At 36.8% G+C, this 25,513-nt stretch overlaps 1 protein-coding gene across 1 annotated transcript in view; it reads left to right on the forward strand.

The window, feature by feature from the left end:
• VPS8 (VPS8 subunit of CORVET complex) overlaps nucleotides 1-25,513 on the forward strand; it is a 246,690-nt gene that overhangs the window by 127,611 nt on the left and 93,566 nt on the right. Inside the window, exons 28-35 of the mRNA XM_054713802.1 lie at nucleotides 3,386-3,457; nucleotides 8,887-9,006; nucleotides 10,033-10,089; nucleotides 14,634-14,716; nucleotides 15,670-15,754; nucleotides 16,554-16,652; nucleotides 23,402-23,491; nucleotides 25,111-25,157. Coding sequence (XP_054569777.1) covers nucleotides 3,386-3,457; nucleotides 8,887-9,006; nucleotides 10,033-10,089; nucleotides 14,634-14,716; nucleotides 15,670-15,754; nucleotides 16,554-16,652; nucleotides 23,402-23,491; nucleotides 25,111-25,157 — 653 coding nt within the window. The remainder of the gene's footprint in view (nucleotides 1-3,385; nucleotides 3,458-8,886; nucleotides 9,007-10,032; nucleotides 10,090-14,633; nucleotides 14,717-15,669; nucleotides 15,755-16,553; nucleotides 16,653-23,401; nucleotides 23,492-25,110; nucleotides 25,158-25,513) is intronic.

Genomic DNA, 25,513 nt, shown 5'->3' on the forward strand with positions numbered 1-25,513 from the left:
CTTGTAATTGTCTTCATTTCTGAGATGAATTTGACCTTTATTTCAGTTATTTTTCTGATTTCCATTAGCTTCTATTTCATATCTTCGTACTTTTTGTTCATTTCTTTTTTGAATTCTTAAATTTCCAGTTTGTGATATTCTTTCAGATCTGCAATTGTATTATTGAACATATTTAATGTTTGTTGGGATATTATAGTTTACTTCTATTTTATGGCTACTTTTTATTTTGTTTTATTCTAGAGTGCCTTCAGTTGCTGCTTTTATTCTCATTTTTTGTTTTGGGTTTTTCTGGACTGGCAATAATAGATGACCTTGTTGGAAGGTGGGGGAAAATTACCGGCTGGTTTTCCTAGTTCACGTGCCTTCTTCATTTGCTACAATTAAGTATAATTTATTAAATAGTGTTTTTTGAGGGTGGTCTATCATCTTCTCAATATTGACATCATTTTGTTTTAGTAGGTACTTTATCTTGAGCCACTTCCTTCTTTACCATAAGCCTCCAAGGAATATCTCCCCCTTTCAAGGTACCTCTCTCTGCCCCAAAAGCAGTGTCTTATTTTGACCTCTGATCCACACTTGCCAGTAGTCCCCTTCCTTTGACCTTCCTATTAGCTGTGGTCTGACCCACCAGGTCTCTGACCTGATGTCAGGATTTCCTCACCCAGGGTGGGTTCTCTTTGTATTATAGTTGTTCTGCTGCCACTGAAACCTTGTCACACACTCCCTTCTTCTACCCAGTTTTATCCTGACTTCTTTTGGTGTTAGGGCTTTGGAGCCAACTTTGCTAATTTGGAATGTTTATTTTCCCAAGTTAATTTTATGTAAGTTGAACTTTGTGGTATTTGTTGCACTTTTAGTTTTCCCATTTGCCTAAGTTGTTGGTGATGAATTGTTTTGTTTTGTTTTTAATCATCATAGAAGGGTTCTTGCTGGAGGGTGTCTGAAGATATTAGGACAAGGGTCCACAAACTTCAGTATGTAGATCAAATTTGCCAAGCTTCATTTGGCCTCTGGTCTGTGTGAGCTAAGAATTCTTTACATTTTTAAGGGTTATAAAAACAGAAGAAGATCAGATATAATTTTTCTGAGATCTTCAATTTATCTCTTTAAAAGTGACCAAAATATGTCTTTCTGGAATTATCTTTGAATAAAAGTTTGTATATTTAAAAATAAATAAATAAAAACAGAAGAAGAATATGTCATAGCGATTGCATGTAGCCCACAAAGCCTATATAGTATTTTCTTTCCGGCCTTTACAGAGAATGTTCGTTTATCCCTTGATTAGGATTTAGCCTCTTGTTATCTTATAAAAACCCTATAATAATTTTTAAGGGACTACAGAAAGAAGTTTTTATGACCAAATGTACAGATGACTTTGGATTCCAGTTTTAGGTCTACCTGTGCGCTTCATAAACTCCATTAGGACATTTTTGCATATTAGTCTTCCAACAGGTATTGTATAGTTAGAAGCATCTTTGTGGAATGATAATGTTTGAACAGTGATGTGCCATTTTGGTGGCATCTGTTAACTACAATCAAAATATGTCATTATGCCCTGGTCCATGTGGCTCAGTAGGTTGAATGTTGTCCCTTGCACCAAAAGGTCACTGGTTCAATTCCTGGTCAGGGCACACGCCCAGGTAGCGGGTTCAGTCCCTGGCTGGGGTGCATACATGAGACAACCCATAGATGTTTCTCTCTCACATCAATGTTTCTCTTTCTTCCTCTCCCTCTTTCTCTTTTTCTCCCTCTCTCCCTCTCCCTTCCTCTCTCAAATTAATAAAAATGTATAATAAAATTTTTTTAAATGTCATTATGTATATCACCACTTAATTATGTTTACAGAAGTAAACATTCAATATCTGCTTCAAAGCAGTGGATACATTCTGCCAAAAGGAAAATAGATAATGAAATTATTTTTTACTTGCTTTACTGATGTACTTTTATAATTTGTATATTAATTCTCCATGATTTTGTATTTTAGTTGACTAGTACTTGTATTAGCGGATAGTAACTTATGTTTGTACCTGCACTTTGGCAGGCTGTGTGTGTGAGTGTGTGCATGTTTGTTATTCTTATAAACCTGAAGGTAGAACTGAGAGACTTTCTAGTCCATCTTTTTGACTTTAGGTAGGATCATATTTAATCCACTTAAACATCATAATATTTTTGGTTCAATCTTTCCAGAATAAGAGTTTCTACAGTCTCCTTGATAACTTGATAGTTTTAGCATTTCTCAACTAAGTGACAGCAAAGTGGTCTAGCTAAGTTAAAATATTTTTTAGAAAGATTGTGTTTTTCTGTGTAATTATCTAGACAAATCAGCAGTAATTTGTTTAAAGTGCTTACTGTGTGGTCAGACAGGAGGAAGGAAGGAAAGGCATGCTAATAAGAGACCTGCATGAACAAAGGTGCTTTGGGGAAGTTCAGGGCCCATTTGAAGAACAGCAAGTATTCTGGTTTGAATGTAACTATGATATAATCATGAAAGTTCATGGCTGTGAACTTTAAAAAAAAAATCTATTGGCACAATATGGAGCCTATTTTCTTATTTCAGGAAAATAAGCAATAAATTATTGCTATGTGATTTTACACATTTCAAGAGCCAAATGTGCTAAGTGAAAACCATAGGGAAGATCTTCAAGTCTTTCATCATTCTTATTATTCAACAAATAATTTTATTTAACCTTTTTTATATGAATACAATTTCAATTCCTTCATATATGCATCCTCTAGGTATCAGATATTTTTCAGAATTAGGTACTGTCATTTAATTTGATACATGTTCTATTTAAAAATACATTTGACTCTACGAGAACAGGGCCATAAAAAGTGCTATGCTTGGCAGTGTTTTGAAAATAGGATACCTATTCCTTGTACATAGGCTTGAGTGTTTTAACATTGCATCTTTTGCCATAATAATTTTTATAGATATCTATTATTTTTTCTTATTTGTCATGACAGTTATTTTTCATGGCAATTAGTAAACTGTATTTCCAAATAGCATAAGCGGAATGATGGCTGAGCATATAACATGTATTTCCTCTTTCTTAAACCCTTGCTCATGAGTTGCCTCTTGCCATTAGTGTTCTTTCTTTTTCATTGCCTTTAAACTTTGCCTTTCCTTCTCAAATCACTTTTTGGTTGTATGATGATCACTATATTTTTATACTTTTTTGTCTATTTTAAAGTCTCAGAATACCATGCTATATTAAATGCTATATCTTTTTACTTATCTAAAAAAACTTTACTATTAAAGGTATATAAGGAAAAAGTTGATGAGGAATGGTTATCTTATTTGAAAATTTTCCTGACTATTAATAATATCCTGTTGCCTTCTAAAATTTGCAAATAATAATTCTTTTTAAAAATGTCTCCCTTTTAGACTTTTGAAGATTTTAAAAATGACAAGCAAGCTGTAGAATATCAACAGCGTATTGTGGATATATTGTTGAAAGTAAGTATTCAAAGTGTACATGCCTTTGTATTGATGTTTTTATTAAGAAAATTGAATTGTTTTATAGCAAGTTCTAAAATCTTGTTTAAGGAAGCAATATGCTGCAATCATTTAAAAATTTTATTATGATGTCCTTGTCTTCAAATACTGAACAAAATACTAATCATTCAAAATATTTAATGTATCTCAGCTTTAGAATGTATACTAGGATACCAGGTACTACTCTAGAAAAATGCATATTGTGATAATTGCTATGTTAGTAATTATATGCAATCATAGAGACTGACTTCAGAATGCTTTGAAAAAGTAAATAATGTGAAGAATCTCCCTTCGTTTCATACCAACATCACTGTGTGGCTAAGATAGTGCCATAGTTGTACCATGGTACTGAGATGACAAGGTAACACTTAAGAATGCATTATTTGGGGCACACCGAGATGGTCATCCCGTCTAAATCAATCTAGATTAAGTCCAAAGCCATTTTGAGATTAATGCTGTTGCTAATAAATGAATCTGTACAGCTTTAACCAGGCCAGTTTCTTCGTGTAGCTGAAAGCCTAGAATTTGTGTCCTGTTCATTTGGCTGTGAAGTGAAAATTTATTCCTCACAGTGACTTGTAGATTATTTTGTACAAGAGAACACTATGGAAATATTCTCTAGCACCTGGCTTTTTACATTAATTAATGCATTACATTTGTAATAGTCCTTTATAATTTCCAAAGCACATTTATATATGTTATGTCGTTTGAGCTGTTTATTGATCTTGTAAGATAGGCAGTGATGAATATGAAATTAGGATTGCTAAATTCCCAAACTTTGATCCAGGTGGCTAGTATGGAGAATCTTTACCTGGATTTCCAAAATACCTCCCTAAATGGTCTCTATAAAGAATTTTGTCTTCCTCTGGTTTGTGATCTTGCCTTTCCTCTACCTAATATTCTTCTATGACTCTCCATTGGATCAGTTGTAATTAAGTTCTGCTATGAGAGAAAATTCAAATAACAGTTTAATTTTGAAGGAAATTTTTTTATATATATAAGTCTAGAGGTAGACAACCTGATTTATTAGATTAGCTTTATAAACTTATCAGGGATGCAGATTGCCTCTTTGTTACTGCTGTTATTTTTAGTATATTGTTTCTAGTTTTTGGTCCAAAATGACTGATCAAGCTCCAGCCATCACCTCTGCATTCTAGTTAGCCTGAATGCAGAAGGGGATGAAGAAGATAGTGTTCCCTCTCTTTAAGAAAATGTCTCAGAAGTTGTGTACTATAATTCTGCTTATATCATATTGATCAGAACTTAGATATATGACTCTGTACTCTGTATTGTGGGTGACTATGTGTTTAGCTAAAAGTAAGGAGTTCTGTTTCTCAGTTAGAAGGAGAGAATAGATGTTGGAGCACAAGTACTAGTTTCTGCCTTACCTATCTAAACTGTTTAATATTGCATCCAAGATACTTCTTTGTTTTTTGGTCCCTGTCTACTACACTATAACTCTCCCCTCTTTTACTGCCCTCCCTCACTGTATTATGAACTTCTCAACCATATTGAATTATTGGAATTCACTGAACTTTATGTGTCATCTTTATGACTTACGTTATTTGCATGAGTTTTCAATTATCCCATCTTGCCTTTTCCTTCTTTTTCTCTCTGCTTGGCAAATTCCTAACAATTTTCCAATGTGTAACTTGTGTATCATCCATGAGAAACTCTTAGAATGCCCTCCCACACTTCCAGGTTGATTAGTTGCCCCTTCTCTGTGCTCATAGAACATTTTATGCTACACTTGGAGAACTGTATTGTAATTATTTACATGTATATTTTTCTACCTGGATTTGAGCGTCTTGTAGGTAGACCTTGAGGATTTGTTTTTGTAACTTATTTTAATTTAATTATAGTTTACATACAATATTGTTTTAGTTTCAGGTGTACAACATAGTGATTCAATACTTTTTTACATTACAGAATGATCACCACAATAAATCTAGTTACTATCTGTCACAAAGTTGCAGTATTATTGACTATATTCCCTATGCTGTATATTATATCCTCATGACTTATTTATAACTAGAAGTTTGTACCTCTTAATCCCCTTTACCTATTTTGCCTGTTCCCTCCATTCCCCAAACCTCTTCTCTTTGGCAACCACCAGTTTGTTATCTGTATCTATGACTCTGTTTCTGTTTTCATTTGTTTTGTTTAATAGATTACACATATAAGTGAAATCAGGCAGTATTTGTCTTTCTCAGTCTAACCTATTTCACTTGGCATAATATGCTCTGGGTCAGTGGTCGGCAAACTGTGGCTCGCGAGCCGTGGTTTGCTGCTCTGTTGACTAATAAGTTTGCCGACCACTGCGTAAGGCATTACCCTTACCCAGAAGTTTTGACTTCAGGTTAAAGACATTAGTATAAGATTAAAATGTTTTTTAAGTGTTTTTCCCTAAGGCAGTGGTCGGCAAACTCATTAGTCAACAGAGCGGCAAACTGCGGCTCGTGAGCCGCATGTGGCTCGCGAGCCGCAGTTTGCCGACCACTGCTCTGGGTCCATCTATGTTGTTGCAAATGGTCAGATTTCATTACTTATAGGTGAATAATATTCCATTGTATGTATATATATCACATCTTCTTTATCTGTTTACTAGAGGCCCAGCGCACGATTAAATCGTGCGCGGTTAGGGTCTCTAGGCCTAGCTGCAATCAGGGCCATGTCCACTGCCCAGCGTCACTCCTCCACCTCCATGGCTCCTGCCCCGTGAACCTCCACACTCACAGCCCCTGCCCCACGAGGCTCCTCGGCCTCATCTGCCCCGCGAAGCTCCACGCTAACAGCCCCAGCCCCGCCTCTGCCGCCCTATGATGCTCCATGCTTCCCGCCCCGCGACGCTCCTCTGCCTCAGCCACCCCGGGAAGCTCCACGCTAACAGCCCCCGCCACCGCAACGCTCCTCCGCCTCACCAGCCCGTAAAGCTCCATACTCACAGCCCCCATGATGCTCCTCCACCTCAGCCACCCTGCGAAGCTCCATGCTCACAGCCCCCACCCCGCGAGGCTCCTCAGCCTCCGTGGCCCAGCCCTGCCATGCCGTGAGAGCCGGACCGGTCCTTTGGTCGTTTGGGCCCATAGCTCCCTCCTCCTGCTGCCACGCCGTGGGCAGCCGGGGGCCCACAGCTCCCGCTCCCTCAGCTCCCTAGCCTGCTGTTTGGTCGTCCATCCGGTCGTGTAGGTTATGATGGCACCTGGCTTTTTATATATAAGGATCTAAAGATGGGCACATAGGGTTGCTTCCATATCTTGGCTATAGTAAATTATGCTGCAATGAACATGTGATGCACATATATTCAAATTGGTGGTTTTGTTTTCTTCAGATAAATACTCAGAGATTGAATTGCTGGATTATGCTGTAGTTTCATTTTTAATTTTTTGAGGACTCTCTATACTGTTTCCCGTAGTGGCAACACCCCCGTCCCTCTGGTCACCGCATACTGTTGTCTGTGTCTATGAATTTTTGTTTGTTTGTTTTTCTTGTTTGCTCATTATTGCTTTCAGTTTTATATCCCACATGTGAGTGAAATCAGTTAAGGAGTTTACACTTATAGAGCAAAAGGAAGGGCTAAAAGCAGAGGAACTTTAGATGGGTCCCAACAGTTGAATCCTCAGAAAGGACCTGTGCACTGAAGGGGAGTGATGACTGAGGGTTTTAAAGCCATAGGAAGCTCTTTGGATAGTTTAAATCAGAATTTGGAAACATACACAGACTGCAACTTGAAATACATATACTTGGGCAAGCTGTGATGGCTGGACAAAAGCAGGAAGCATATAAAAAAGAGATAAACTGCCAGCAAAGTAAGAAAAGGTAGGCCAAAAGCCAGGCCCCAAGGGAATATTTTCTAATTGGAAAAATCTTATACTTTATTTTTGAATGGACAATGGAGGGAGGGAACTTAGGACTCTTTGACAGATAAGAGAGGGTATTCTTTAATTTGTTGTAGAGTTGCCTCCATAAACTCAGCCAGTCCAAAGCAGTGCATGATCTTCTTTCCCAAGCTTCTGCATTCTGTCCCTTTGTGAAGAGCTTCATTATCCTACAAGCCTGTCAGGCTCAAGATCTGACATGTTTTTATTTCTCCTTAGCTACATACCTTTTTTCATGCATGTGTACTCGACTTATCTCCTCTCTTTCTGCAGTGTCTTTTGCACCTCTTCCTCCTTCCCTTTTCTTTATAACTGCCCTAGTTCAGGACCCCTTTATCTTTCCCTGGACACCTGCAGTCATGTGCATTTGGCCTACCTTCAATTTATTCCTTGTTATTTTATCTGGTACCCTGCTGATAGGATAATTTTCCTAAGCGCAGTACTGATCATGATCAACTCTCCTGGTTGAACACCTTTTGTAGCTCCCCAGTTTTCTATGGAATAAATTCTAGATTTTTTAGAATGGCATTTGAGGCCTAATCTTTTATTTATATGTAATTTCTCCTTGCTCCTCATGCATGCTTCTGCATTCTAATGAACACAGTTTCTCCAAACAATCTCACATTTTACTGTGTTCCTGCTTTCGCTCACATTGCTCTCTCTGACTGGGTTGCACTCGCTCCTGGCATTTCCCATTACAGGTTCCACATGGGCTTTAAAGCTTAGTTTAAAGGCTACTCTTCTAATTTCTTTTCAATTCCCTGTCTAACCACTTGAAATAATTTCCCCCACTGTGCTGCTGGAGTAATTTGTTCCTTTATAATAGTGCTGATAGCACTGCGCCTTTTATTTAAAATTTGTTTATCTGTCTCACCTTGCTTTCTTGTTTATAATTCCCTTGAAGGCATCTACCATAGCATCTTCTACATAGTAGGTAGTCAGGAGAGGAAAGCTCACTTAAAGCAGAGGAATGAGTATGATTTGATAACCGTGTGTGGTTATAAAAAGCCCAATGTGCAAAACCATCTGTTCAAGGAACTGCTTATAGACAAGGAGAATCTATTCACTTCATTGGTTCGTAGGCTGGCCGACTTTGTTTCTGGGATACCTGCACTCTGAAATTATCTTTTAAACCCCAAAGCAACTCCTTTCTTCCTGGATCAGTGGGCAGATTTTTAGTAGGGTTACTTTAATTTAATTAAAATTAATTTTAGTAGGTTTCTCTTTTAAGACTTCAAGAGGGAAACATGATTAATATCTCCCTGCAGGTTACCTAACAATTCACTTCTGATCCAAGTTGTGCCTAGAAATATGCCAAAAATCACCAAAATGATCCCCTTTCAGAGTATGCAAGCAGTTGTGCTCCTTCTCTTATTGGTATTAAACTCAATTGTTGCAAAATAATATTTTCATGAGTCTTCAGTAATGAGGCTCCCCCAACCCTTCTCATTGTACATTTTTTTGTGTCAAATCAGATGGTACATTGAATAAATGGCCTCTTTCGCTCATCAGGTTATGGTGGAGAACTCAGATTTTACTCCCTCACAAGTCGGGTGTCTCTTTACATTCCTTGCCCGGCAGCTTGCAAAGCCTGACAATACCTTGTTTGTAAACAGAACCCTCTTTGATCAGGTGAGTGTCTTCAACAATGAGAGCTAGAATTGTTTTTATTTTATTACCGTTCATTGAAAAGTTCACTGGATTACATGGTCTCTAAATGTAATAGCCAATTGGATCAGTGTCTTAACAGAGAGAAGCCTGTTCTGGTTTCAGATTGGATCTAATTTAGCTGTTATTCGTTTTGTTAAATGATTTGTCTGGGTAGTATGACTTTGCCTAGTAAGGTGGTATCATGGGAGTATGATTTGTGGAGATTAGTTTATAGAGATTTTGTTCTCTCAGTTATTCTTTTGCTCCAAATTTATTTGCTGAAAAAATTTTCCAATTTAAGAATCACCCATCTCACTGGCAGAAAGACTATTATGTTGATCATCTGGGGGAGATATTACTTGTGGAAAATCTGAATGTACTTACAAATAACTTTGAATCTGAAAGGTATTTCCTAAAGGTATTTCCTAAATAGCATCCCCATATCCACACATGACAGTGAAAATACTTGTTTATCTGCAGCTAATAATGACTAGATTTGTTGAGTACTTCATAGTGCCAGGCTCTGTTCCAGTTTTATATGTGTTTATTAATTCAGTGCTCCTAATAATTCTGAATTTGATATACTTGTTAACCCCATTTTGCAGATGAGCTAACTAAAGCCTGGAGAGGTTGAGGTACTCATCCAAGATCATACTTAATAAGTGTTATTATTAACAATAGATGTTCTTAAGTGTTGATAAGGTTAGAATTCAAATTTAAGTGGCCTGACTCCAAAGTTCATGCTTTGCTTGGTCCATGGTATCAGGGATCTTAAAGTTAAGTATATATATGATGATGCCTTCTAGTCATGATTTTAAACAGCATACCTGAACCTCCTGTGCCATGTACTAGGCCAATCAGTTGGGAAGATACCATATACCTGTGGTATATTTTTTATGGTGAAGTGTGAATGAATTGATGAGATAGAAAGGGTAGGTGCTGTGTTCATTGATAGTGTGATAGCATGCATGCTGGTATCCAATAAAAAAGTACATTTTCTTTGACCAGGTCCTTGAATTCCTCTGTAGTCCTGATGATGATTCCCGGCACTCTGAAAGACAGCAGGTATGAACTACTAGAACTCGTTTGCTAAAGAGTAGGAAAGAAGCCTGGCTGGCGTGGTTCAGTGGTTGAGTGTTGATCTATGAACCAGGAGATCACAGTTCCATTCCCTGTCAGGGCACATGCCCGAGGTTGCAGGCTCAATCCCCAGTGTGGGGCATGCAGGAGACAGTCAGTCAATGATTTTCTCTCTCATCATTGATGTTTCTCTCTCTCTCTCTCTCTCTCTCTCTCTCTCTCTCTCTCTCTGCTCCCCTCTCTCCCTCTCCCTTCATCTCTAAAATCAATAAAAATATATATTTTTTAAAAGAGTGGGAAAGAAAACAGTGTAAGCCCAAAAGAACCCTTCTGTGCTAGACTTCACAAGGCTTAAGGGGGAAGTGACTTGTGCCAAACCCTAACACTAAGCCCGATAGTGGCAACCAGAAAATAGTGTGGACGGTTGTTAGAAGTGCATATATATGGACCTTATATCACACTAAGTTTCTAGGCACTGGACCTGTCTTGCATTCAACATGACATCAAGGAGAATACTTCATCCTTCTCCTTGGATCCAATTTAGCTGTTGTTGGTGTGTGTGTTTTTTTTGTGTGTGTGTGTTTTTTTTTTTTTTTTTTTTAACAATCTGAAAGGTGTCTCCTAATCCCAGTTAAATAGCATTCCCATTTAACTATGAAGTGCTCAATAAATGCATTGCAGCCACAGTTGGCACCTGTTGTATCCTGCTTTCCACCAGCGTTATTAATCTGATAACCACTCCTTGCTGCTATGGAAAGACTGCAGGTTACTGAGTGTGGGACACTCAGCTTTTGGAAGTGCCCTCTAACCCCACTGCATTAGGGCTAACCATTTCTGGAGACAAGAATCCACCTATCCCTCCACTAACTGCTGTGACATGGTAACTGTTTGAGCACCACTTCTTTCTATATATGCCCCCTTTTTTTGGTCCCTTCTAAGAATAGGATTCTTTAAAAGTTTACCCATCATAATTGTGAGCACTAAGAGAGTCAACCTACTTAAAATTGGTTGCCAGACTTTTGTGAGCTAAGCTATAAAAATTAAGTATTTTGATAACTATGCTGATTTTTTATGGTAATAGTGCACAGCTGGGAGGTTGAGACCCAGATAAAGAACATGTGGTAGCAACAGTGACCCCTTTCTCTCCACAGCTGTGGCCCAGTGACTGCTAAAATTTTGGTTATCTCTTAAATTATATTGAATACAAACAGTAATGTGGCCCCTCATTTTGCCCCTATTTCTCTATTGGTAGAAAAAATGGATCATGTTATGCATGTTATTTTGCTATATAAAATGATAAAAAAAACTTTTTATATAAATAATTAAATAGAAATAAAAATCTAATCTAAATGTAAAAGCCAAACATTAAAAAGTAATGATCCTATAGTAATATTCTATTATTTGGAGTCCTCTTTGAGATTAACTAGTTTCCTTTCCTACTCATTTTAGAAATATAGAAAATGGATAAAGTAAATTGCTCAAGGTCACAACTAAGATTAGAACCCAGTTCCTTCCCTTCTTAGGCATTCTTTCCCTTGTACAGTTTGTTATATATCAAAATTTGTTTATGTAGCATTTGTTAGTATTTTCCAGTGGAATGCTGATATAAGTTTAAAAACTTGCTCTTCAAATGTAGGTCTGATATGAATGTTGGTTGATATTTTCATTTACATGAATGAATAAGGGTAAGTCAGTTATGAAAGTGCAATAATGAAAGCATGTCAGAGATCACTCATTCATCAGTGAAGTGACTTCTTTGCTGAATCAGATAGCAGTTTTTGAAATAAAGAATTCCTTAATTTTTTGATATTCACATTGTAATGACTACGACATTCACACTTTAAAGTTTGATTGCCTTATTGACATTATCTCTATCACTTTCATAACCAAGGATTGGCAGTTTTCCTGTAAAAAGCCAAAGAGTAACTATTTTAGGCTTGTGGCCACCTATAGTATATGTCACATATTCTTTGTTTTACAACCCCTTAAAAATGTAAAAAGCCCTGATTTACAAAATTTGCCAGTTTCCATGATGTCAGCACTCCCACCATTTCAGCCTACCAGCATGCTGTCACTCAGCCGAGAGTTGGAAAGAGATGCTAAGTACAACACCCTTATGTAATATTTCCCCGTACAGATTCAGTTACAGTAACTAACCTCAAGAGCATACATAGTAAAATGTAGTGAAATAATTAGAAAGTGGTGAGTTTTTAGTATTAATTACCTTTGTTTTTACTTTATTTAACTGTAAAGTTACATAGTTTAATTTTTAACAATGTCTGTGTTTCACAACTGACTTACAAAATTCCTGAAAATTTAACACTCAATTCTAGTGGGTTGGTAGGACTGGCTCCAGCGTAGCATTATTATGTTATTCCGCATTGAGGCTTCCAGCAGATGGCGTTGACTCCATAGTTGTTCTATGTAGCAGTACATTAAAACACTCAAAGTGGATTAAATTAGGGTTCTGAAATGTAAAGTTTGGATAGGTTTTATTTATTTTATGCCCCCCCCCCTTTTTTTTAACTTGAAAGTAATCAATTTCCTAAGTTAGAAAAATGCTTTGTCAAATGGTTTCCTGGAGTTCTGAGAAGGATCATGTTACTCTGGATCTTGAACTTCAGTACAAGAGAGAGCTTTCTCACATTGCCCTAATGACTAAGTAATGATTCTATTGTATTGAGAGGCTTATTTACAAATATTGAAGAATCTATCACAACATCCTGGTCACCTTTGTTATTCACCTTCTTCGTTTGGTAAAATTATTTATAAGAACCCCAATGTTTTGTTGTTGTTCTTGTTTTTAAACATCACCACAGGATATGTTTTTATTGATTTTTTTAGAGAAGGGAGAAGAGAGAGAGGGGAAAGAGAGAGAGAGAGAAAAATAAATAAATATTGATTGGTTGCCTCCCATACATGCCCCGACTGGTGATCGAACCCAAAACCTAGGTATGTACCCTGACTGGGAAATGAACCTGAAACCTTTTGGCACATGGAAGATGCTCCAACCAACTGAGCCACCCAGCCAGGGCATGAATTCCAGTGTTTGTTTTTTATTGTGATAAAATATATATATATATAAAAGGCAAGCGACCAGGACAACCGGAATGACCGGTCGCTATGACGCACACTGCAGCCGGCCAACTGGTCAAATAGGAGGCGGGGCTAGCTGGCCAACCTAGCTGGCCGTGGTTCCTCCCCCTGGCTTCCCAGCCCCCAATCTGGGACGGGGCTGGCTGACCAACCTCCTGCATCCCCTCCCCGAGGCCAGCCCAGACCCAATCGGCCCCGATTGGGGTAGGTTGGCCAGACCCCACCCGTGCACGAATTCGTGCACTGGGCCTCTAGTATATTATAAATTTTGAAATTTTAAATGTACAATTCAGGCATTAAGTATATTATTGTTGTGCCACCATCCAACTCCAAAGCTTTATCTTCCAAACTGAAAATCCCCATTATCTCCTCCCCCTGGCAACCACCATTCCACTTTCTGTCTCTGCGAATTTGACTACTTTAGGTACCTCATATAAGTGGAATCATACAGTACTGTTTGAGTGTGTATTTGACTTATTTCACTTAATATTTGTTTTTATTGATTTCAGAAAGGAAGGGAAAAGGAAAGAGGAATAGAAACATCAATGATGAGAGAGAATCATTGATCGGCTGCCTCCTGGGGATCGAGCCTGCAACCTGGGCATGTGCCCTGACCAGGAATCGAACCTGTGACCTTCTGGTTTATAGGTCGATGCTCAACCACTGAGCCACGCCAGCAGAGCCACTTAATATTTTTAAGGTTCATCTATGTTGTAGCATGTGTCAGAAATTCATTTATTTTTTTAGGCCTAAATAATTTTCCATTATATGTATATACCACATTTTGTTTATCCATTCATCCATTTATGGGCATTTGGATTGTATCCACCTTTTGGTTCTTGTGAATAATGCTACTGTGAAAAATACCAACGTTTCATTAGAAAAAATAACATGTAAACATGAATACTACCTGGACCACAAGACATAAAGAACTTTAAGAACTATAGGAAATAAAAGCTCTAGATAAAAATTTGCTTTTTAAAAAAAATCTTTATTTTTTAAAGTATTACATATGTCTCCTTCCCCATTGACCTCTCCCCAGCCATCCCCAGCCCCCAGCACATGCCCTCACCCCCTTAGTGTCTGTGTCCATTGACTATGCTTATAGGCATGCATACAAGAAAAAGTGTATATGGATGATTTTAGCTAAGTGGAGAATCATTGGGTATTCTAAAAAGGTTTTATTTGCAAACACTGTGGCATTCTTTTCATGCTTGAAAATAGAGCCATTAATATTTTTATGAGACTTAAATAGAATATGATCAACATTATAATGTAAGTCTAACCTGTTATGTATGTGAAAGCCAATCCAAAACATCAGTAAGTAATAAGACAGAAGAAAAAATTATGGTGTGTGGCTGAATGGACTCTTAAAAAGCTAGTAAATAAAAGAAGATCCCAAAGTTTTTTGTTCATTCATTTTAAATGTTCAGGTCCTTTTAGAATTGCTGCAGGCTGGAGGCATAGTTCAGTTTGAAGAGAGTCGTCTCATCCGTATGGCAGAAAAAGCAGAGTTGTAAGTTGTTTTGAAGTCATATAATTAGTTGATACAACTATTAAATTACATTTCTGTAACTTGAAGCCTGGTTTATTGATGCATTGCCACTTATTTTTAAATTAAGAAAAATTATGCAAATAACAAAAAAAAAAACTTAAGCATGAAAGTTTGTGCCTTTTAAATCTGAAATTTAGTAAAATTTGCAGAAATTAGCAGGGAGTAAATTAGAAGTAGCTGTACATTTGTTTTAGTATAAAAATGAAATAACAGTCTTATGATTTATTATTTTAGTTATTTAGTTATTTTTTTACTTACAATATGCATAATATTTTATAGATTTTGACAGCTGTTAATATATATTGTAAATATTGCAGAATTTAATATAGCAAATAAGATGCAACATATTAGATCTACTATTTATTCAGTTTTTAATATTTCATTTGACATATTTAATTCTGTACAGAGAAACTTCATATAATTAATTGATATCTAATATATTAACTATTTTTGTGGCACATGCTATTTTAACATTTATTTTATACCCACTTTTAAAATTTATTGTAAACATAGTGTTCAGTAGTATATTAAACCTATATTTAGAAGAATGGCAGATATTAATTTCCTTATATTAGGGTGGGGAACATTTTGTCTGCAATGGCCATTTGGATATTTATAACATCATCCATGGGCCATACAAAATTATCAACTTAATTTGGTCTGGCCTGCTATATTTGGTCAAAGACACTGCTGATGTCTTGGCAGGCCAGACCAAATGATTTCTCGGGCCTTATAAGGCCTGGGGGGCCAAACGTTCCCCACCCCTGTCTTAAATACTGTAACTTCATTTACCAGTAGGAAATAACACTTACTGTGTTTATTTTTCTAATAATTTCTGTGCTGAGAAAACTTTTTGAAACAATAATAACCACCTGCCTGTTTGGTACACTGAACTTTGTCCTTTTATGTTCTAGCTATCAAATATGTGAGTTTATGTATGAACGAGAACACCAATATGACAAAATTATCGATTGCTACTTACGTGACCCACTAAGAGAGGTGAGTTAAGAGATTGCTTACCCCTTTCCATACCATTTCCACACAGTTCCCCAACGAGCAGAAATAGCTATTCAGTAAGTATAACTATTCAGTAGAAATATTTGGACGTGTTTGCTGATTCAGGTTTTCATTTAGTCAGTAGGCTTTTATTGAGTGCCTGATATTAGGCAAGTATACACTGATAATTAAAAAGATATAGTTCTTGCAGTTTTAAAACTTATAGTTTAGTGATGGAGACTGACTTTAGAAGATGATGGGGAACTGACATATATACGACAGCCAGGGAAGGAATCTCAGAGGAAGCGACATACAAACTGACTTTGGAATTTGAGAAGAAGCCAGTCAAGCAAAGAGCCAACAGAAAAGTGTTCTAGGATAAGGAAGCATATATGTAAAGATCCGGAGGTGGGGAAAATTTTTGACATGTTCAAGCAACTGAATAGAGATCATATAAATGAAGAAAAGATCAATGTAAATGGATCCTAATACACAAGGGCAAGAGTGATTTGAGATGAAATTGGGAATGTGGACAGGGAGGACCAAAGACAAAAGTATGATATTCCCTCATTAGGTTAATGAAATTGAGAACAAAATTAATTGGAACAGATTTGCAACTTTTAAGACTCTACACTAAACTAAACTTGAAACAATTGCTCTTTCTCTTCAATGTCAGTTTTCCATCAGTTAACAATCTCCAAATAATAGATATTTAGCAAGACTGGTATAGATAGTAAATAGTGAGTAAATATTCTTGGAGTGATGAATGCATGAATGAATTATATTGTCTTGTGCTCCTTAGGAAGAAGTCTTTAACTACATTCACAATATCTTATCCATTCCTGGCCACAGTGCAGAGGAGAAGCAGTCTGTATGGCAAAAAGCAATGGATCACATTGAGGTGCTAATTCAACAAACTTTTGAAACTTCCCCATTTGTATGGAAATCTCCCAAATTAAGTTTATGCTAACTAAGCAATGGCAGATGTCATGTTATTAAGTTGATTTACTTGCAGATTCATATCTTTTTCATATAATTTATTCCACCTCATATTTGTATTTATAAAGCCTGTCATATACAATTTATTATATCACTAGAGGCCCAGTGCATGAAATTCGTGCATGGAGGGGGGAAGGGTCCCTTCAGCCCAGCCTGCACCCTCTCCAATCCAGGACCCCTCAGGGGATGTCCGACTGCCAGTTTAGGCCCGATCCCAAGGACATCCCTCTCACAATCCTGGACTGCTGGTTCCTAACTGTTCACCTGCCTGCCTGATCTCCCCTAACTGTCCCTCCCTCCCCCGCCAGCCTGATCACCCCTAACTGCCTCTGCCTGCCAGCCTGATCACCCTTCACTGCCCCCCCCTGCCGGACTGGTCCCCCCATGCAGCCAGCTGTTCGGTCATTTGGTTGTCCCTCACTGCCTCCCCTACTGGCCTGGTTGCCTCATGCAGCCTGCTGTTCAGTCATTTGGTCGTCCCTCACTAACCCCCCTGCTGTCCTGGTCACCTTCAACTGCCTCCCCCTGCCGGCCTGGTCACCTCTAACTACCCTCCCTGCCGACCTGGTCACCCCACGCAGCCTGCTATTCAGTCATTTGGTCGTCCCTCACTAACCCCCCTGCTGGCCTGGTCACCCCACACAGCCTGCTGTTCGATTGTTTGGTCATCCCTCACTAACCTCCTGGCTGGCCTGGTTGCCCCACGCAGCCTGCTGTTTGGTTTGTTTGGTTGTCCCTCACTGCCCCCACTGCTGGCCTGGTTGCCCCACACAGCCTGCTGTTCAGTCGTTTGGTCGTCCCTCACTGTCCCCCCCTGCCGGCCTGGTCGCCTCATGCAGCCTGCTGTTCAGTCATTTGATTGTCCCTCACTGCCCGCCCCCCCCCAGCCGGCCTGGTTGCCCCACTAAGTCTGCTGTTTAGTTGTTTGGTCATCCCTCACTAACCCTCCTGCTGGCCTGGTCGCCCCACACAGCCTGCTGTTCGTGCGTTTGGTCATCCTTCACTAATCCCCCTGCTGGCCTGGTTGCCCCACGCAGCCTGCTGTTCAGTCATTTGGTTGTCCCTCACTAACCCCCCTGCCGGACTGGTCGCCCCATGCAGCCTTTTCAGTCGTCCATCCGGTTATTTCGGTCGTGACGGCCCCTGGCTTTTATATATATGGATGACTTCTGAAAATAACCCATGTTCAATCAGCTGGTTGGCAAACTGGAATATTAGTGGGTTTTTACAATGTTCTTAATACAATTCTGAGAGTATTCCTGGTCTTATTCTCTAATACATAATGGGAGCCATTACACTCAATCACCCAATGGAACTTTAGAAACATTCTTATAATGAGTTTTTCTCTCTGATGTATTTCCCTTCCTTAAGTAACAGAATGTTTTTGATTTTGTTTATGCATGCTTTTTTTTACAATAATGCAGGTGTTGACATTGAAACAAAAAGTTCTTTTTAAAACACATGCCTATAGATCCCTAAATGGAGAGACTAATAATGTGTGATGAACATGTGATCAGAATGCATTCTGAAAAAGGGCTCACAAATCACTCCTCACTTTAGTGTCCATAGGTTCATAACATACCATATACCTTAGAAACCACCAGAGCTAGCAGGTTTGTTGAAATGTATTCTTTTTTATGAGTCACTAATTGTTGGAAAAAAGTAGTAACAGAAGATGCTGATGTAATCCTAGTTTTGAAAATAACATTTCTATTTACAAAGTGTCTTTCTTCCTCCTTATAGCAAGGAACAGGTGATGGGGTAACTTCTGGTGATAGGTTTAGAGATGGAGTGAAAGATATGATTATTCAACATAATTTAAATTTTTTATACATGTGAAAAATGATAAGAAAAGATGAGAACTGAAACTCCAAGGAAACATTGCATGTGATATGAATACTTTGTTCCCATCCTGATTGTTATAAAGTTTAGAAAGATCAGGAATGTGAACACATCTTATGTGAAACATCTGGTGAGAAAGAGATACAGTCATTCATCAGATGTGTGGTCTGAAGTAATTTCCACACTTTCATCTATAGGATTGAGAACATATATATGTTATTTTATGTTACGATATTCCTGCTAACAACAAGATGAATATACTTGATGAAAGAATCCAAGAAAACCTTCTCCTACTTTGAGTTATATCTTTTTCCTTTAATCATTTTGTATTCTTTTTCCTTTCATCATCCCCTTTAAGTCTCTGTATTTACATTATGGCTCATTCTTTATTTCACTTAATCTGCATTAAGCAGTGGTTTGAGCACATGGACTCCAGACATCCAAAAATGAAGCTATGTCTCTCTGCATAATGTGAAATGTGATGCATTAATCAATGAGCAAACAAATTACTCAGCAGAAAACTCAGTCTGGAGAAGCAAGAAGTATTGTTTCTGCACAACAATTATTTCTGCTGACTTTTTCCAACATCTGCACATTATTTTTCACCTTGAACTTTTTAATATCTCTTAAGACCACAATTACAAATATATTTCTAAATTAAAAATATGTTTGTTGAAGGACTTCCTTAGCTTCAGTAATATAAATAAAATCAACATTAAATATGTGGGTGTAAATGTCCTCATAATAGTTTTCTGGCAGTATATATAGTGTATAAATTAGTGGTTTTTAACACTTCTGGAGTTATAAATCTCTTTTGAGAATCTAGTGAAATATTTGGTCTTGTGCATATGCACAATGCATAAATTTGTTTACAATTTCAGGGATATGCAGACACCCTAAAAGCCATTTTTAGATCGGGTCTGTGGATTACAGGTAAAAAGTCTTTAGTTTATTTTTACAATATGAATAAAACACATTTCATTATATTTTTAAAATATATTTTTTACTTTTAGATATAAAAAGCATACAGAAAAGTACATAAAACAAATGTACAGATTAATAAAAAATTAAAAAGCAAAATATCTGAGGTCCAGATCAAGAAATAGACTTATATTCAGTACCCCAGACTTCCTGTGTAGACTTCCTATATATCCTTTCCTGAATACAAGCCCTGCCTCCCATGATACACCCATTATCTTATATTTTTTTCTGATATACTGTTACTGTATATGCCTATATCCCTAAAAGTTTATATTTTTGTTTTGCCTTTTTCTGAACTTTATATAAATGAAGTTATATATTGTATTTCCTTTTTTTCTCTCAATATTTTGAGAAGTTTGTACATTTTGTTATCTGTAGCTGTGGTTCATTTGTATTGTTATATAGTATTTTAATTTACAAGTATATCATAGTTTGTCCATTCTACTGTTAGTGAATATTTTAGTCCATTTATAGTCATCATTATATATGCATCTGAGCACAACCACATGCATTTCTCTAGCTCAGTGGTTGTTAGTTTGATCCCCAGTCAGCAGTATAGCATCAGCTGAAAACTTAATAGAAATGCAGTTTTTGTCTTCACCTCAGACCTACTGGATCAGAAGCTCTGGGAGTGGGGCCCCACAATATGTTTTAATAAGCCCTCCACGTGCTTTTGAGACATGCTAACATCTGATAATCTCTGCTGTAGGGTCTATAATTGCCAGTTATTGGGATAAATACCTTTACCATTTACTCTATATCCTTGCTAGACTTTAACATTTTGCAAATCTAGTGGATGCGTAATGATATTTTACTATGTTTTTTTTAAAATATATTTTATTGATTTTATTACAGAGAGGAAGAGAGAGGGATAGAGAGTTAGAAACATCGATGAGAGAGAAACATCGATCAGCTGCCTCTTGCACACCCCCTACTGGGGATGTGCCCGCAACCAAGGTACATGCCCTTGACCGGAATCGAACCTGGGACCTTTCAGTCCGCAGGCCGACGCTCTATCCACTGAGCCAAACCGGTTTCGGCAATATTTTACTATGTTTTAAACTTACATATTTTTAGTTACTGAGATTGATAGACTTTTCATTTAAATATCCTTTCTGTAATGTGCCTGTTCAAATCTTGCCCAATTTTCTATTTGAATATCTCCTGTACTTATTGATTTGTAGGAGTTCTTTATGTATCCTGCATGGTAGTGTTTTTCAGTGACACATGTTGTGAATATCTTCTCCCACTCTTTGGCTTTTTCTTATGATTCTTTTTAAGAAAAGTTATATTTTTAAGTCAAAATAATTAATTTTTTTCTTCTACACTGAAGGAGAAATTCTTCATATTTTTGTCTAAAAGCTTTTTTTAATCTGTTTTTCCCTTCCATCTTTAAATCTTAGGTTCACCTGAAAGCAGTTTTTGTATATGGTGTGAGGTGGGGGGTCCAATTAATTTTTTAAAATATGGGTGCCAATTTTCCTAGCAGTTATTTTAGAGGTTGCCTTTCCCTATTGCTTAGTAGTGCTACTGTGTCATAAGCATATCAAGGATCTATATGCTTGGTCTGTTTTTCTGGGCCCTCTTCTGTTTCATTGATCTATTGTCTGTCTCTAAATCAGGACCTCACAAGTATCCTATATAATAAAAGGCTAATATGCAAATCGACCGAACGGCAGAACGACTGGTCGCTATGATGCACACTGACCACCAGCGGGCAGACGCTTAACGCAGGAGCTGCCCCCTGGTGGTCAGTGCACTCCCACAGGGGTAGCGCCGCTCAGCCAGAAACTGGGCTCACAGCTGGGGAGCACAGCAGCGGTGGCAGGAGCCTCTCCCGCCTCCATGGCAGCACTAAGAATGTCCGACTGCCACCTAAGACGTCAGTCAGACATCCCCCAAGAGGGCGCAGGCTGGGCTGAGGGACCCCCCAGAATGCATGAATTTTGTACATTGGGTCTCTAGTTTTAAATATTGTTGCTTTATAATAAATCTTGATATCTTTAAAAGAGTATTGGTTATTCTTAACCTTTTATACTTCCAAATACATCTTGGAATCCGCTTGTCAAATTCCACCAAGATTTTTTTTAATTTTATGATTCTGATTGTGATTGCAATGAATCTGTCAATCACTTTGAATGTAATTGACATCTTTATGACATTGTATCTTTCAATCTATGACTAACTATATGGTATGACCCTTTATTCAACATTTTTTATAAAGTTTTATAATTTTCTCTGTAGAGATTTTCAATCCCTTTTTAGACTATCACAAGTTTATATTTTTAGCATAATCATGCCATTAATATTTCATTTCCCATATATGTACAATGTTTGTTATAAGGATTGTTATGGAAGTCTTCTATTTCTAGTATGTTAATAGTTTTGTCATGAAAAAATTTTATCACCTTTTCTCCCTTACCAACTTTGTGGTAAATATTATTGATATTAAATTAGCCTTAAATTCTGTGAATAAATGCAACTTGATCCTGATATATTATACTTTTTATATATTGTTGAATTTTGTTTTTACTTAGAATGTTGTCTCAATGTTCATGATTAAGATCTATAATTTTTCTTTCCTTTCTTGCATTGTTTTATTGGGTTTGATGATTAAAATGTTGCTAGCCTCATACAATGAGCTGAAGAAGTTTCCTTTTTTCTATTCTCTGTAAGAGATTAATTAATGTTTGGAATTTTTCTTCCTTAAATGGTTACTAGAAGTTATAGGTGAATCTATTTGAGTCTGGAGTTTTCCATATGGAAAGATATTTTATTATTCAGTGCAAGTTTTCTGTTGCTTAAGTCAATTTATTGAATTATATTTTTCTAGGGATTTATCCGTTTTGTCTAAATTTTCAAATTCTTGACATAAAAGTTTTTTATCTTTGTAATGTCTATTGATTAGTAGTAATATCCCCTTTTCATGTGTGATATTGATTAATTGTGCTCTCTCTATTTTGAGATAAGTTATATAAAACTAGTATAAACTATAGTTATTTTAATATTATTTTTAATGTTAATTATTATTAATCTACAAGTACTATCACAAAATTATTAGATATATCATTAATATCACAGTCACACTAGCGTGTATACTTTTTATTTGACAATACACTATGTGATGTAAAGTTGGTCTTCGCAGTTAGCCATGTAATATGCAATTGTAAGGGTAGAATAGTAGGTCACAGAAACCAAGTGAAAGGAGAGTTCTAAGAAGAAAATGATAGCCAGTGTCTAGGAAAGTTTAGGAAGAGTGCAAATTGGAGGTCTTAGATTTGACAGAAATAGGTTTTATTAACAGTGGTTACTTAACAGCGGCCTCACTTCGTCTGTTTTAAAACTTATGACCTTAAGTTGATTTCTTAAGATACTTAGAGTTTCAAAACCTATCAGGCAATCAGAAGTACAGTTTTAAAATTCTTAGCCAGAGAAATTGCAACTATATCTTTTTTTTTTTTCTCATTTCTTCAAGTTATTACTTTATGCTCAAGGATGAAATTCACAGACAAGGAATTTGGGGAACTTTTGTTCATTTTGTTCATCCTGCAGATTCATGGCCTAAATCCAGAGTTTAGTGCTTTCATTTTCTAAGAATTCTGAATTACCTTGTATATCACAATCTGATTTTTTTACATGGTATGTTTTTAATTTTGCTCATTTACAATGTGCCTTTAAATTAAGGCCTTATATCACGGTCTCCTGCAATGCAATAAAGAAGCTCATGAAAATACTGAGGCAGGTGATCATGTTTCACATCTATGGGAATCCTATTTAAATTAACGTTAAGATTTAGCAAAAGGATTTTGTCTTTTTCTTTCACTCTAGGAACTTGTGTCCCTGAAGCCTTGTAAAGCTGCAGAGCTGGTTGCTACTCACTTTTCTGAACAGATTGAAACAGTCATTAATAAACTTCAGGTAAATATTGCAAATATATATGGGGAAGAAACATCTAGTGGAGAGACAATTATTGACTATGTACCAAAGAACTTTTGATTTTAGGAATTTGTTCAATTAATAGTTGCCATTTAATAGTAGTTTCTACACATTTGTTGAGGCTTAAAACCCATGAGGAAAAAAAGTCCCGGCAGACACCATATATAATCAATTTTACATTATAGAAAAGGGGTTTTAATGTTGAATGTCAAAGACCTTGGAAATGGGAAATGGAATTGGAAAGGGAAATGAGATATAAAGTTATTGAAGTATTGAGATCTATTCACATTTCTCCTGCCAGACCCTGAGGCCCAGTCTCCAGCTCCTACCCCCACTATGCTGCCAGGCACAGAATATCGCCCCATAAACACTGTGGAACGTTTCCTTTAAGGAAATGAAGTATTTCTTTTATTGCAGAACTTTACTGATTATGTAGGAGAATCCCACACAGGTTTTATAAAGTACTTTTACTTTTGATGACAAGAATTATGCCTCTGACCTATTGTTTCAGAATTCTTGAAATGATAAGTAAGCCAGAATATTAAGTTATAACCAGAAGGAAAGTTGTGTAAAATAAAACAAGTTGATGGGCCAGGGGAAAGATAAAAATCAAAGATGGATAAACATATTAAAAATGTCATATTCTATATTACATTAATCCATTTCAGTTTTGAGAGTCCCCTGCTTTTTATAGGTGAAGTTTGAATGTGTCGAAAAGGTAAAGAAAAAAAGAAAAACTAAACTATAAATTTTTGCTTAGCTTTCCTTAGAACTTAGAAACATTTATATTCATATAGTATTATAAGGTTCATCTCATTTAATTCTTACCTCTTCCCTGTGCGGAAGGCAGAGGAGATATTGCTGTTCTTTTTTAAATAAGTAAACTGAATAGCTAAGAGAGCCAGTGACTTACACAGTCACATAGCTCATAAGTGGAAGAAACAGAGCCCTGACTTCATGGCATCTTATTGCTAAAATGTTGCAGTTTGCCATCTCTGTTGCAGTTGATTTTATTGGGGAGTTCATGAGCTTTTCAGGTGGTGGTTGTCATTTGGGCCCTCGTCACAAGAAGGACCATGTGAGACAGTGAACCCAGCAGTACAGCCAGAATTCACTGTCAGCAGAGCAGTTAGAGCATCCTCATGCTGGAACTGCACTGGGATTTGTCTCAGAAGAGGGCTTTTTTGTTTTTTTGTTTGGTTTTCTTTTTTGGGTTGATATTTTTCTTTCTTTCTTTCTGTCTTTCTTTCTTTCTTTCTTTCTTTTTTTTTTTTTTACAATAACAAGGTATTTGTGTTTCTTTTTTTTTAAATTGTTTAAAGTATTACATATAGTAGTACATATATCTCCTTTTTTTTCCCCCATTGACCTTCCCCCAGCCTTTTGCACTCAAAATGGAGTATGTGACAGTGATTAGAATTACTGAGAGAAAATGATCTCCAAATGATTCTTTAGAATTTCTTAGATCTATACAGAGGTCTTAATGGAAATAATCATAGGCATGTGTGCATTTTAAAAGGATATTCTAAATTCATTCCTTACCCTGGCATAGTTTGAAGAATTTGTTTTAATATTATATTTTTTATTGTTTTTCTACTCAGAACCAGGTTTTGCTTTTCAAATTTTTGAGGAGTCTTCTTGACCCAAGGTATGTTTATAACTTTAGGTTTTTTTATAATATGTAGATTATAAATCAAAGAAAATAAGTTGAAGTTAACAAACTGGTTCATGGTAACTAAATAGTACACTTGGCCCTTGATTTTTAATGTTCATGTCTGTCAGAATCACCTAAGAAGCTTAAAAATGTATAGTTTCCTGGGCCCAAGCCCGCAGAATAACAGTGGGTGGGGGTATTTTTTATGCACACCTGGAGTTAAGCTTCACTGGTTTAAGTATAATATTCCAGGATGAAACAGCTTTCATCTCAGATAAGCAAACTTTTAAGTTGCATCATAATGTACATTAGCCATTGAAAACAGTCATTTACTTAAGTGATCCTGATAT

The sequence above is a fragment of the Eptesicus fuscus genome, chromosome 3, assembly GCF_027574615.1.
Source record: "Eptesicus fuscus isolate TK198812 chromosome 3, DD_ASM_mEF_20220401, whole genome shotgun sequence".
NCBI classification, from domain to species: domain Eukaryota; kingdom Metazoa; phylum Chordata; class Mammalia; order Chiroptera; family Vespertilionidae; genus Eptesicus; species Eptesicus fuscus.